Source organism: Bufo bufo, chromosome 2 (assembly GCF_905171765.1).
Source record: "Bufo bufo chromosome 2, aBufBuf1.1, whole genome shotgun sequence".
NCBI lineage: Eukaryota > Metazoa > Chordata > Amphibia > Anura > Bufonidae > Bufo > Bufo bufo.
Genome location: NC_053390.1, coordinates 215,849,802 through 215,863,627, shown reverse-complemented (window position 1 = coordinate 215,863,627; position 13,826 = coordinate 215,849,802). Strand labels below are relative to the sequence as shown.

Here is a 13,826-nt window from a genome sequence, read left to right as displayed (position 1 = left end):
GGACCCATTCACTTAAATGCGGAATGGAGTCACGGAACACCGGAAGCACTACGGAGTGCTTCCGTGGTGTTTCTTTCCATTGTTCCGCACCGCAAAAAAATGACATGTCTGACACGGACCCATTCAAGTTGAATGGGTCCGGCCCACTGCACGGATGTTGCGGTCCCCAATGCACGGAACGACCGCACAACGGCTGTGTGCATTAGGCCTTAGAAACAAGCAATTTATCGCTTGTCATTTCATGGCTGCACGCTAGTACAGGCGATGCTTTCTCAAATTCTACGAACGATAGTCGCTCAGTCTATAATAGGCCTTTTATTTTCTGCCTCCTAAATTTTCTAGGATTTGTTTTAAATTAAAGTAGGCCATCCTAAACGGCAAGTCATTTGTATGAATTAAAATAAATGCGGAAACTGATAAAGCTCGGATTGCAACCTTGTGATGTGCATGCTGCGTTCTTCTTAGCCTGTGACAATTGTAAATTGGCTTAACTGGATAATGGGGTGACCTGGGTGAAGCTTTTGAAGTGTGTATTTTCAGATTTTAATCATATGGTATCAATTTATGCATTTAAGTGCAACACATGAGTAAAGGCTGTTTCAGCGCAATTAGAGATTATCTGCATGTTTGATATTAGAGAGACTCCTTCAGATTAGCAAAATGTGTCATTTTTCAGAAATATTAGGGCATTGCTTCACAAGCAGTAAGCTGAATGTGCGGTATCCCCAAACCTTTTTTCTCTGTTAATTTCAACAGTGAAGAAAAACATAAAGTAAAAACTGTCTATTGGTTTGTTTTATTAAGATCTTCACAAAGTCCTCTTTGCTGTATGCCATCTATTGGAATGAGTTAAGGTGGTAGCTAGAAGTTGGATGATGGTTGAATAGAAGACATTTTGCATACATAGTTGTTAACTGCCCATACACGTTCAATGAAACCTGACATTTCAAAGAAGCATGTTTGCTATAGATTTCAAACACAGCCAACTTTTCAGATAATGATGCTGTGTCATCAGTCTGCTAACAGTTTTTTGCTATTAAAGGGTTTGTCCATGTTATTTTTATTGATGACCTATCATCAGCTGGTTGAAGAGAAGGTGCACGCCATGCCAGCGCAGCCTCTTTATTGTTTACCTGCTCGCTGTCGACATTGCAGTGCCGACAAGGTGTAATTACAAGCTGTCCCATTCACTTCAATGGGGCAGCTTGTTCCTATACACTTGAATAGGAAGGAGTCATTCCACAGAAGGGAACAGTACGGCTTCTTGTAATTGCACCTGCTTACCACTGCAATTTTGACGGCGAGCAGGTAAACCATGAAGGGAAGGCTGTGCTTGCATGGATCGCGGCCTTTTGAACCAGCTGATTGGTAGGGGTGTCGGACGTCAGAGCATCACTTATCTGATATTGATGACCTGTCCTGAGGATAGGTCATCAATAAAAAAAAAAATAACTTGGACAAGACATTTAAATTTAAAGGGAACCAGTCACCTGGATTTTGGGTATAGAGCTGAGGACATGGGTTGCTAGATGGCCGCTATAACATCCGCAATACCCAGTCCCCATAGCTCTGTGTGCTTTTATTGTGTAAAAAAACCGATTTGATACATGTGCAAATTAACCTGAGATGAGTCAGAGCTTGAAAATGACTCTTCTCTGGTCACACAAGTAAGATATGACTCTTTTATGTTAATTTGCATAAAAGGCCGGAAGTACAAAAATGCATAATACTTATTGAATTTGTCTGCAAATGAAATTAAAAGTGTAATTTATATGTTTAGGGTAACACAATGAACATTTAGAAACGCTCAGTGAGGGTAGCATAGTAGAGGTGACAGGTTCCCTTTAACCTGATGCTCTGTTTTAGTTATCCATTTTGATCACTTTAGGCTGGGTTCACACAGGTGTGACGGAAGTGTCCTGGGTGCATTGCAGCAAACCTGCGCGAGTAGGGTTTCGCCTGTGTGAAGTCGGCCTTAGTGTTCCGGTCATGATACCTGTGCAGAATATGGAAACTGAGGAGACAGGAGGAGCTTTGTGTAGATCGTACACTATGCAGTAGGAGATGAGGATTTGTTGGTTTTACATAAACACAGAACGTAAGGTTAATGAAGCGTGATGTTACTGCTGTAAGCCAGTTTTTATATTTTAATTTGTGCTTCAGGTAAAATTTTTGAGGAAAAAGTGTAGAATTTAAAATACTAGGTGATTAGCTATATATCCAAGTCTTTGTTCCCAGACCACTGGTAAAAGTGTAGATCATAATTTGTATTTTTTTTTTATCCCCCTCACAGAATATGGCTGAAAACTTTCTTGATGGTGGCATCCAGATGGATTCTTTTATTGACGAATATTTATCGAAGCGCAAATTAGCACATTTACGGCGTGTGAAAATTGAGAAACTTCAAGAGATGGTGTTGAAAGGACAGAGGCCTCCTCAGGTTTCTATGCAACCCCCATCAAGACCTCCTGAAGTTACTCAGCCCCCTTCCTCTTCATACCCAGCAGCTTTCAATACACCTCCTACAGTTATACCTAGAAGAGCTGTTCCACCACCACCACCTGCACAAGCTGGAATGTATCCCACTCCTTTTGCAATGGCCGCACAGCAGCCTGCTTCGGGGCTCCCTTATGCATCCTCTCCTTGTCCTCCTATCCCCTCAAGGATAGGATATCAGCCTCCAGGTCAGATGCCACAGCCTGGCTACCCTGGACCCTATGCACCTCAGTATCCCCCAGCTCTTCCTCAAAGACCATCTCAGCGGCTGCCTCCGAACCCTGGCTTCATTTTGTAGTGATAAAGCATGAGTTTGCCTCCATCAAACATTGGTGCTCCCAACTTCACACCAGTTCTTTAGTTCTGTGGGCTGCATATGTACGTATACATATTGGTATATACCTTAAGCCACAGGACTACCGTTCTTTTTAAATGACTGGCGCCTCCGACTTTCTCTGTTCAGAAGAAAATCTATTTGTGTTGGGTGTTTGGAGAGAGATTTTGTAGGTTTAGGTTTGGAAACAAATGTGCAGACAGAACAGAGATCACTTTCATGAAGAGGATTTCTACTTCCTGTGCCACTGTGTTGCTTTTTATCCATGCTGAATTATACTCGTGAATGCTGCATTGGAATGAACAGTTCAATTGTGTCACAGCCATTGGTAACATTAAAATCAACTGCCAGTGTATGAGAGAGAACATGGAGAACTGCACTGGTCCATTGCCAAAATCCTCAGGTTTCCTGTAACCACCTCTGAAGAGGCCTGTGCAGAAAGCTGAACAGTGAGGTTTGCACTGCATATCTTGTACCCAATTATCAATGTTTCTAACAATTTAATAAAGGAAGAAAAGATCACAGTAAAAGACCTAGGACATTAACAGGATCATTCAGGGATTAGAATGTTACTAAATCTGTAATGTGTGGATGCAACTTTTCTTTGACAGCGATGCATTTTGTAACTTATGCACGTGGCTTTAATGTGCCTTAGACTAAACTGCTCACTCCTGGACTCTGAGAACGCAAGAGACGGCATATCGTACCTGAACTGCGTACTGCTAGGAAGGGCTGCATTTGATATATAAGTTCAGTTTGGATTACCTGCAACTGTCCTACCATTACATGAGTAGAATTTTATTCATTTCCTACCTTAAATTGAAATTGCTATTTTATTTATGCAAATTGTCAAGGCATGACCATTCACTGCAGGTGGTCACTAGTATTTTATAATCACGTTTTATTGGCAACAGAGTAGGAGAAAGGTATAGGTTCACCTTTGAACAGCTTTTTACGAGTGTGTGATCCATATAAAAGAATAAATACATGTGTACTGAGTTGCTTCCTTCAGAGCTGCACTTCACTCTGCCCTGCATATGGATACTGTATAGCACATAATGCAAATCACATGAGCAAGATCTGGGAAGGTCAGTAGGGAATGTTGGAACATTTCAGTTCATTAGCCTGCAGAACTGTGAATGCAGCTGTGGAGTACTAACTGAGGATCAGAAGAAACTGCACATGTTAAGTTTTAGGATTATACAGTGAATTGAATTTATAAGTGCTACATAGATTCAGTGGGTATTTTAAAGGTAGGGTAAAGCCATAGGTTTGAAGCATTTAAAGAACCAGTTTGAACTGGTATGTGTTGGTGTTATATTGCACTACTGCTGGAGCACAGATGTTTCAAGATTCATTGTCTATATCCGGTCCCTTAAAGTTTAGTCTTCACTTATATTTACAGGGTATCTTTGCTGGTTTGTAACCTTACCTGTGTTGTGGTCTCTACAGCACCAAGATGCTCTTATTTACAGCCTGTTGTCATACGATACATTTATGGCTTTATATATTATTATTCCTTGGCTCATTGAAAGATCTTAGTATAGAGAAAGCAACTCCTGTGATACAAATAACATTCACTCATATTCCATAGAAGCCACTGAAGCCCAGTGTAAGTGATTTATTTAGCAGTGTACCCTTCCTTACACCACATCTGCACTGAAGACCAAAAGGGTTTGTGGTGTCCAAACCAGGAGCCTACTTGTTTTATCCAGAGACTCTAATCCCTCCATGCAGACACTACACTAGTACATGTTTTATAGTGGAAAACTGATGTAAAGCTATATGTTTAGTAACTAATGACTGCAGTTGTTAATTTACTTGGATATTTTCAATAAATGACAAACCCCAGATATGATTTTACACTTCTGAAGCTGCTTGTGATATTTCTTCTGAAAATGTACTTTATCATGTGTTACCTTGATTATTGGCTGAAGCTTTGTATAGTTCAAAAGTTGGCCAAACACTATAGGTGACAATTCAATGACATGAAAAGGTTTTCCAGGATTTTAATATTGATGGCCTATCCTCATGTCATTAATTTCAGATTGGAGGGGGTCAGATGACCCCACCTATCAGCTGGTTGAAGAGAAGGCCGTGTTCTGTGCGAGTGCAGCCTTCCCTTCATTACAGCAGCCAGCAGGTGTAATTACAAGAATCCGTCCCATTCACATCAATAGGGTGGCTCATACCTAAACACTTGAATAGGAACGAGCCATCCCATTGAAGTGAATGGGGCGGCTTCTTATAATTACACCTGTTCACCGCTGCGATCTTGATGACAAACAGGTAAACAATCAAGGGAAGGCTGCACTCACACAGAACACAGCCTTCTCTTCCACCAGCTAATCGGTGGGGTCATCTGACCCCCTCCAATTAGAAATTTATGACCTGAGGATAGGTCATCAGTATTAAAATCCTGGAACACCCCTTTATCCACTTATTCAGGGGGCGGGTAGGCAGTCACCACAGCATTGGTCTGTCATGTCAAGTGACAGGTATAAGACTGGTGCTGAATTCCTAGCTGAACGCTAGGGTTTATTATTACCACCAACAGGATCTGCTTCTACTACGGTAGTGAAGAAATACACACCATGACAATGGTCCATCTCTGTTGTAGAAACATAGGGTAAATGTTCTTGAGTCCACATTGGAATAATGGTACATATTCATAAAAATGTTGCCTGGCACATGCTTAAAGTGACCCTCCGGTTCAAGGGGGAAATAAAAATTCACTAACTGGGGAGTGAACAGAACACTTAAATGCAGATCTAATACTCAGGCTCCTATTGAGACCTCTAAGATGGCCACACCGCTTCTCAGATTACCTGATCCATACTGTGTATTTGGTATCCCAAGATACTGCCTGCTAAATGAGATTGGCCAGCTCTGCTTATGTGAACAGTTCTGGCCGATCCAAGAGCAAGGCTGGACAAGAGGTTCAGCAGTGTTAAACCTTATTAAATCCACATACTACCTGGTGTGGTTGACCCGGTTGATTCAAATGATACCTTGTTAGTGTTGTTCCATTCCTGAGAAAATTCACTTTGTCTTGATATGCAAATAAGGTTGTTTGAACAGAGGGGACTGTCCCAAGCCCTTCGGGTACCAGAAACACCCTTCACCTAGCCCTGTGTTCCTGCTCTTGCGCTGTCAGTCTGATTGCTGGTTCCTGAGCAGATACCTAATGTGCATGTGTTGATAATGTCAGTGTACACACAAGTGTTCAGTCTAGATATGTTTCTATTGCAAATTTAAAACAAGTCAGTAATTAAATTTGGCAGTAAAATAAACATTTAACAACACCTACTTTACAAAACTAAGGTGGTATAAAAATGCCCGGTCCAGAGAATCCGGGGATTTGTCCCAAGATGACAAAATGGTTCATTGAAAATACCTTGTGTGAAATTGAAAGAAGGGAATGGTTTCGAAGGAGGCCACCATCATGCCCAGCACCCGCATGCAATCGCGGATAGATGGATTGCGGCGTTAGAGTAATATGCGTATAGATCTCTGAATGTCCACGCTCTTGTCCGGTGGCAGGTGTACTATGGCTGCACCTGAGTCTAGCATCATGCCCAGAAACCTGGAGACAAGCAGGATTGCCGTTGATTGACTATCCAACCGAAGTGGGACAGAGTGCTCAAAGTGATCTGAATACTCTACTCGCATTGCATTGCGAGACCGTAGATGCTTTGATCAAGATGTCGTCTAGATATTGGAGGAGAGTAATGCCCCTGGAGTGCAGGAGACCCAGGAGGGGGGCAAGTACCTTTGTGAATGCGGTCGCTAGGCCGAATGGCAGGGCAGCGAACTGGTAGTGACATGAATGAATGGCAAAACAAAGAAAACGTTGATGAGCGGATGCAATGAGAACATGTAAGTAAGCCTCTTGGATATCTATCGATGCCATGAGCTCCCCCTGCCCCAATGAGGCAATCACGGAGCGGAGTGACTCCATCCTGAATCGTTGAATGCGGAGGAAGCGGTTCACTATCTTGAGGTCCAGCACAGGGCAGACATCGCCTTCCTTTTTGGGTACTACGAAAAGGTTTGAATAGAAACCCGTAAATATCTCTTGTAAGGGGACCGGAATTATCACCCCCAGTATGAGGAGGGACTGAACTGCTTGGAAGAAAGCAGCTGCCCAAACTGGATCCTTGGGCGGCTGGGAGAGGGAAAAACGGTTGGGTGGGATAGATTTGAATTCTATCTTGTATCCTGATGTCACTACCTCTCGTGCCCAAGCGTCCAAAGAATGAGGTCTGTTTCCTAGGAGCGGAACGAGGCTGTTGTGCTCGTGGACGCCATGCTCGCTGGGGTTTGAAGGATGGGCCCTTTCGTTGGTCCTGATTGGGTGGTCTGGCTGCAGGTGGGGCCACCGGATGAGTGCCCGCAAACCTACGAAAGGACTGGTAAGGGGAAGCTGTGACCCTAGGACGAAAGGAACGTTTCGCCTTGGGTTGCGGTAAACGGGTGCTTTTTTTCCCCCTGTTGCTTCCGAAATAATGTCATCTAGTCGGGTACCAAAGAGTCGAGACCCGGCAAAGGGAAGTCTTGAAAGAAAACGTTTGGAGGTTGAATCCACCGACCAGACTTTAAGCCATAGCTCTCGGCGGATAGATACCGCGAGAGCCAAGGAGCGGGTGACCATCGTCCCCGCATCCAAAGCCGCTTCGCAGAGGTACTTTCCTGCCTGGGAAATTTGTACCACCAAGGACTGGAGTTCCGCCGGAGGAAGATTGGTCGCAAGGTCTTGGTTCAAATGGAGGGCTCACTCCGAAACTGCCTTGGCTACCCATGCCGATGCGAAGATCGGGCGTAAGGCTGAACCACTGGCTGCAAAGACCGACTTAGATAGCGAGTCAATGCGCCATCTGCCACTGGAATAGTCGTATTTTTTTTGCGAGGAGGCAAGGCCCATTTTTCCACACAATCAGTTGGAAAGGGGTAGAGCAGGTCTAGCCACTTTGGAACAATGAAGCATAAACCTGGCTGGTCCCAAGCTTTTGCGACAACCACAGAAAAATAGTCATGTACGGGGAAGGACTTAGGGGTACTTGGAAAGTATCCCTGATAGCTGAAATCAGACTATCCACCATAGACGCAATCTGGGGGGGGAAGACTGCCCCTGGTCCATCTCCGTATCTGAGTCCGCAATCTCACCATCTGATGGACGTCCTCCATTTTAGGTGACGCACTGAGACCAGGAACCGGGAGTGGGAAGGGGGGGGGGGGGCAGAGGCATCAGAAGAGGAATGGTGACCTGATCTGGGACACCTGGTCCTGGCTGCACTGGGGGTGATTTCTCTACCAAACGACCCAGCAACGCAAGGGTGGAATGGGAGACTTAGAGGTCTTCAACTGCCCGGGACAGGGACCTTGCCCAGTCAGGTTCGCCACAGCCAGAGGGGTCTTGCACTCCTGTGGGTTGTGGCAATATAGATGGATGGCTTTGTGGGGCCGCATGACATGCAGAGCATAGTGAGAGTGACTGGCCACAAGGGAATTTTACAGAACATGAGGTGCAGGCATAATAGGTGGTCCTGCAAGGTGCCTGGGGAGGGGCTTTGGCCAGGTCAGACATTGTGTGGCCTCTCATACTGGTAGGAGATCGCTACCCCCCTCCAGCATAAAGTCCCAGGTCCTGTGTCCTTGTGGCAAAGGAGCAGAGTGCCGCAGCGGGAAATATAATTTTACAAAGTTTTTTTTTTTCCCCTCTTCATTTTGGAATATATATTTTTTTTCAGTAGAAACTGGTTCCGATTATTTGGGTTGTTTGGGAAAAGGATTGTTCCCATTTCAATTCCGTGCTCACTTGCAGAGCAACATATTGGCCCAGATTGACTAATTTTATAGATGGTGTAAACCATTTTTATTTCTACCTAGTGCTACTGTAACAACAACAGAAGGAGATTAAAGTTTTTTATATGTAAATCTGATTTATCACAGTGGCTTAGGTTGGATGATAAATGTGATGTAGGGATAGACACTCTTACCTACTGGTTGGCTTACTTCGAGACAGAATTTAGACCAGATTTTTGGTGGTACAATAATTGCATATCTGACCAGGGGCAGAGATTAATAAGTCAGAAAAAATAGAAACCCTAGTTGCACCATTTATTAGACAGATTCTAGGCGCAGACCCATTAGTAAATCTTGGCCATTAAATACTGGGCAATAGAGCTTGCATCATAGGTACGTGGTATTCAGGCTAAACATCAACAATCTAAAGGAACAGGAAAATGCAAGAACATTGCTCTGCAATTTTCAGTAATTGCTGTATTAAAGACTCATTCACACGTTAGTGTTCTGGTCAACGATTTCCATCAGTAATTGTGAGCCAAATCCAGGATTGGAGCCTCCACAGACATAAGGCATCATGCACACTACCGTTCCATTTTTTTTGCAGTCTGCGGATCCGCAAAAAACGGAAGCCACCCGTGTGCCTTCCGCAATTCGCGAAACGGAAGGCCCATTGTAGAAATGCCTATTCTTGTCCGCAAAACGGACAAGAATAGGACATGCTATATTTTTTTTTGTGGGGCCACGGAACAGTGCAATGGATGCGGACAGCACACGTAGTGCTGTCCGCATCTTTTGTGGCCCCATTGAAGTGAATGGGTCCGTATCAGAGCCACAAAAACTGCGGCTCGGATGTGGACCCGAACAACGGTCGTGTGCATGAGGCCTAAGGGAAAGATCTGTGCCTGTTCTGTGTTTAGAGCCGTGCCTGGTTTTGGCTCGAAATCGCTGACGTGTGAATGATGCATAACTCCTAATCTTCTAAAGAGGAAAAGGATGTTAAACGGAAACTATTTTGGTACCAAAATATTGATACAATTACGTCAACAGCAACATAATGATACACAAAAATGGAATTCAGAACCAGCCAGTTTAGTTTTACAGTGCACACCCATGCATTTCATTTTTTACATGCCAAATAAGATAGCAGGGAGATGACACACCTTTAAACAAAAACCTTCACACAACTAGACTTACACAGCTTTATTGCTTATTTCACATTTATAAAGATACAAAACTGAAAACAAATTCAGCCTAAAAGGAGGACAAAAGTATCAAAAAAGACTCCTGCTTAGGCCTCTTTCACATGTCAGTGATTTGACCTATACCAGATTTCGGCTCACAAACATAAAACAGGAGCAAATCTTTCAATTATACCTTATCTCTGCGTAGGCGCCACTCCTAGTTTTGGCTCACAATAACTGATGCAAATCACTGACAAGTGAAAGAGGCCTTAATGTGGACCCGTTACCAATCCTACCAAGTCTGGTGTAAATAATTTTATTAGTAAATAATTTTATTCCACACTAAATGACAATTCTACAGTATATTTCCTCACTTATTCCTATTAGAACATTATAAATGAATGTAACATCAAGTTAATTTATTCATAAACTTCTAATATGAATAATCAAAGAATACGATAACGCAGCCATAAGAATAAGATGTTTCATGGGGAACGCAAGTACTTACTAAAAACAGACATGTCAGGGGAGATGGCAGGACTTCTAAGACTGACAACCCTGTATCCCAGAGGGCATATAAAAAGATTTCTTTAAGTGAATAAATTCCCTAAAATAAATGTTCTGCCACAGTGCACGTGAATAAACACGGCACGCAGATCGCTAGTCAACAAAGTACACAACATAACAGACATCCAGCATTCAAGAAGTTCACCAAATTCAGTCACTGTGTTAGAAACAAAGCGTCAGGAGTCAGGTTCCAGGCAGACATCTCACAAATAAATAATATCATCACATTGTCCTCCTCCATTCATTGTCCTCAGTCATTGATAAAAAGCTGCCGGATAAACAGAAAATAAAACCAACAGGACAAAGAAAGAAGACAAGTGTGATCATGTAGGTCAAACAATTAAAACACTTGGGTGCAGAATAGTTAGACCCTTACAGTTGGGCTACATGCACACGACCGTATGTGTTTTGCAGTCTGCAAAAAAAACGGATGACATCCGTTTTTTTTTGTGGATCCATTGTAACAATGCCTAAAACGAACAAGAAAAGGACATGTTCAATTTTTTTGCGAAGCTATGGAATGTCCATACTGATGCGGACAGCACACGGTGTGCTGTCCGCATTTTTTGTGGACCCATTGAAATGAATGGGTCCGCATCCTATCCACAAAAAACGGAACGGACACGGAAACAAACAACGTTTGTGTGCATGAGGCCTTACTAACACCCAAGGTGACGGCAATTTATTAATAAGCAGTGGAAGACTAGATACAGCCCTCTTAACACAACCCCCTTACACTGGGCACAAACCTCTGCTCAAGACTGCCTTACATCATTTGGTACTATTCTGTACTGTCTTGTACTGATTCAGTGTTTAATGCCACAAGTTATTAAAACAGTTAATTCAACCTGGCTCATACCTGCGAATGAACACCTGACGTATAGAGGTAAGAGTGTCTTCTGCCACTTTAAAGATGCTATTTTAGAGAGACTTCGCATTGAAATAATTTTTCTATATTAAGTGTAGTTCCTACCCCCAAGTGATGATATTTCTCTGTTCCCCCTTCTAGCTTGAGTGCAAAAAGAAAAGAAAATACATAGAAATATGGGAAAGTCTCTACAGCAAACTTAATGCACTCCAAATTAAAAACATTTAAAAGTATATATTATCATCTTTTCAACATGTATCAAGACACACTAATTTATCACAGAAGAAGACAGTCCCTGCTATCAGAAGTCCACGTAAAGATAATGGGAAACCTGAAGAGTAACAGTTACACAACTGGTGATCTTTAGTCAGGCTATGTAATGGCATAATGTAGTGGCATAAGACATGATTTGTCCTGCCCTGTAAGGGCCCCCATAGCCATTTAATGGTTTGGTGTTGACATCTATAGGAGTCTTCAGATGTTTTTATAACGTACAGTGAAAAAAAGAATATAAGAGGTGCATAAAGTTGGCACACACAAAGGCAAATAAAATAGTACAATAAAATAAACAGAAATAAAACGTGGCCATTTGTAGACTTCCTACACTAGTATAAATAGGCATCAGAGTGGGAGGGCTAAAATTGACCACCCAAAAGGTGTCAGAAGAGCATCTATCTGTATAGAACACAGATGTAATGGTACAAAAGTGCCAATTTTACAGTATTTCCTGCACCCCCTGGAACAAGTAGCGGTGGACAGCCATCCTGGCATGGAATCATGAGCTAGAAGTTGATGAAGTGAGCTTGATAGACACCATCATCTTTATCAATCTGAAAAATAAGTATGTATAAATTAACTATACCGTCAATGTAAAATATAGGAAGATAATTCATTAGAAAAGAGTAGATGAACGTCTTAATTTACTGACTATCTACATGACTCAAGGTTTACTTATTAGCTTTTTACAAGTCATTTGCATAGAGGCAAAATAAAATGTAAAACAACTATATATAACATTAAATAGCCCCCCAAAAACCATTGCAGTTTAGTATTAAAGGGAGTCTGCCACCACATTTGAGCATATTAGACTGATCAAATAGCGTTATATGTGCCACCTAGAACTTAAAAACGGTACCTTTGTTGTATCTAATGGAGTTTTCTTTCAGCCAAAAATGAACTTTTAAGATTCTGTAAATGCACCCTCTCAAGTGCCCAGGGCGGCGTCTCAATCGTCCGAGTCCCAGGCAGCACCTCCTCAACGGCTCATAACCCTGCCCTCCGTGTGCCTCTGCCTGCCCGTTTACTCTCCTCCTCTCTCCTTTTCCACTGCGGCTGCGCGGTCAAATTCGTAGCGCAGTGGAAAAGGAGAGAGGAGGAGAGTAAACGGGCGGGCAGAGGCACACAGAGGGCGGGGTTATGAGCCGTTGAGTAGGTGCTGCCTGGGGCTCGGACGATTGAGACGCTACCCTGGGCACTTGAGAGGGCGCATTTACAGAATATTAAAAGTTCATTTTTGGCTGAAAGAAAACTCCATTAGATACAACAAAGGTACCGTTTTTAAGTTCTGGGTGGCACATATAACGCTATTTGATCAGTCTAATATGCTCAAATGTGGTGACAGACTCCCTTTAAAGTGCTTGTCTCACTTTAGCAAATGGCATTGATCATATAGAGAAAGCTAATACAAGGCACTTACTAATGTATGTGATAGTTTATATTGTCTCCTTTGCTGGCTTGATTAATTTTCCATTCCATTTTACACCTGTTACGTCCATGGTTATGGCCACTGCTGCAGCGCACATATAAGGTGGCTAGGACAGGAACTTCTGCGCATGCGTGGCTATGCACATTCCCATGGTCCCGGCCACCAGATAGGACAGGGCCTTTTCCTATAGTGTGCAACCACGGCCACCGCTGATGGATTGCAGGGTGGTCGTAACCCCTGGAAACCGTGTATAACAGGAAGCAGTGTATAATGTGATGGAAAATGAATCAAGCCAGGAAAGGAAGCAATATGGAGAATCACAGTACAAGGTACTTACTAAATTTATTAACTTTCTCTACATAATAAATGCCATTTGCGGAAGTGAGACAACCCCTTTAAGAGTAACATTTCAAGTCTTTTATGGCTTCACTGAGCTGAAAGGAAATTGCTTACCTTGTGATCAGTCTTGGGTGGAATGTTCGGTTTCTGTGCCAACTGTGGCTTCTTTAGAATTCCAGGCTTCTGAGGTGGTGCTGGCTTTACGGTTTCCTCGGTTTCATCGTACACTCCTGCCAGCATGTAATGCTTTTTCCGAATCTCTCCAAGATGCATTCTTTCATTCTGCAGCATGTTCTCCAGTTCAAGGACTTTAACCTAAAAGACAAAAAATATGATAAATTAAAAATATCCAAGAGTCTAAACCAGCCATAACTAATGGGTGATTAAAGAGTTTTGGTAAAACTTTTGAGATGTCATGTAACTCTTTTCATCCCTTGCCAATCATGCCATGGTGCTACATTGCCTTCACTGTTTACCATTCCCAACTTTATAATTTTTGTAGCAGCTATGTCTGGTACTGCGACAACG

The 13,826-nt window shown here is 42.8% G+C and overlaps 2 protein-coding genes across 2 annotated transcripts in view; one reads left to right on the top strand and one right to left on the bottom strand.

Moving 5' to 3' along the window:
* The window catches only part of VPS37B (VPS37B subunit of ESCRT-I), a 40,004-nt gene extending 35,311 nt beyond the window's left edge, over positions 1 to 4,693 (top strand). The window contains exon 4 of the mRNA XM_040416175.1: positions 2,294 to 4,693. Coding sequence (XP_040272109.1) covers positions 2,294 to 2,794 — 501 coding nt within the window. The 3' untranslated portion in view covers positions 2,795 to 4,693. The remainder of the gene's footprint in view (positions 1 to 2,293) is intronic.
* Positions 4,694 to 10,984: 6,291 nt separating this feature from the next.
* Positions 10,985 to 13,826, bottom strand: part of HIP1R (huntingtin interacting protein 1 related) — a 127,550-nt gene continuing 124,708 nt past the window's right edge. Inside the window, exons 31-32 of the mRNA XM_040416174.1 lie at positions 13,413 to 13,613; positions 10,985 to 12,084 (exon numbers count right to left, since the gene is read on the bottom strand). Of these exons, the coding sequence (XP_040272108.1) occupies positions 12,037 to 12,084; positions 13,413 to 13,613 (249 nt within the window). The 3' untranslated portion in view covers positions 10,985 to 12,036. The remainder of the gene's footprint in view (positions 12,085 to 13,412; positions 13,614 to 13,826) is intronic.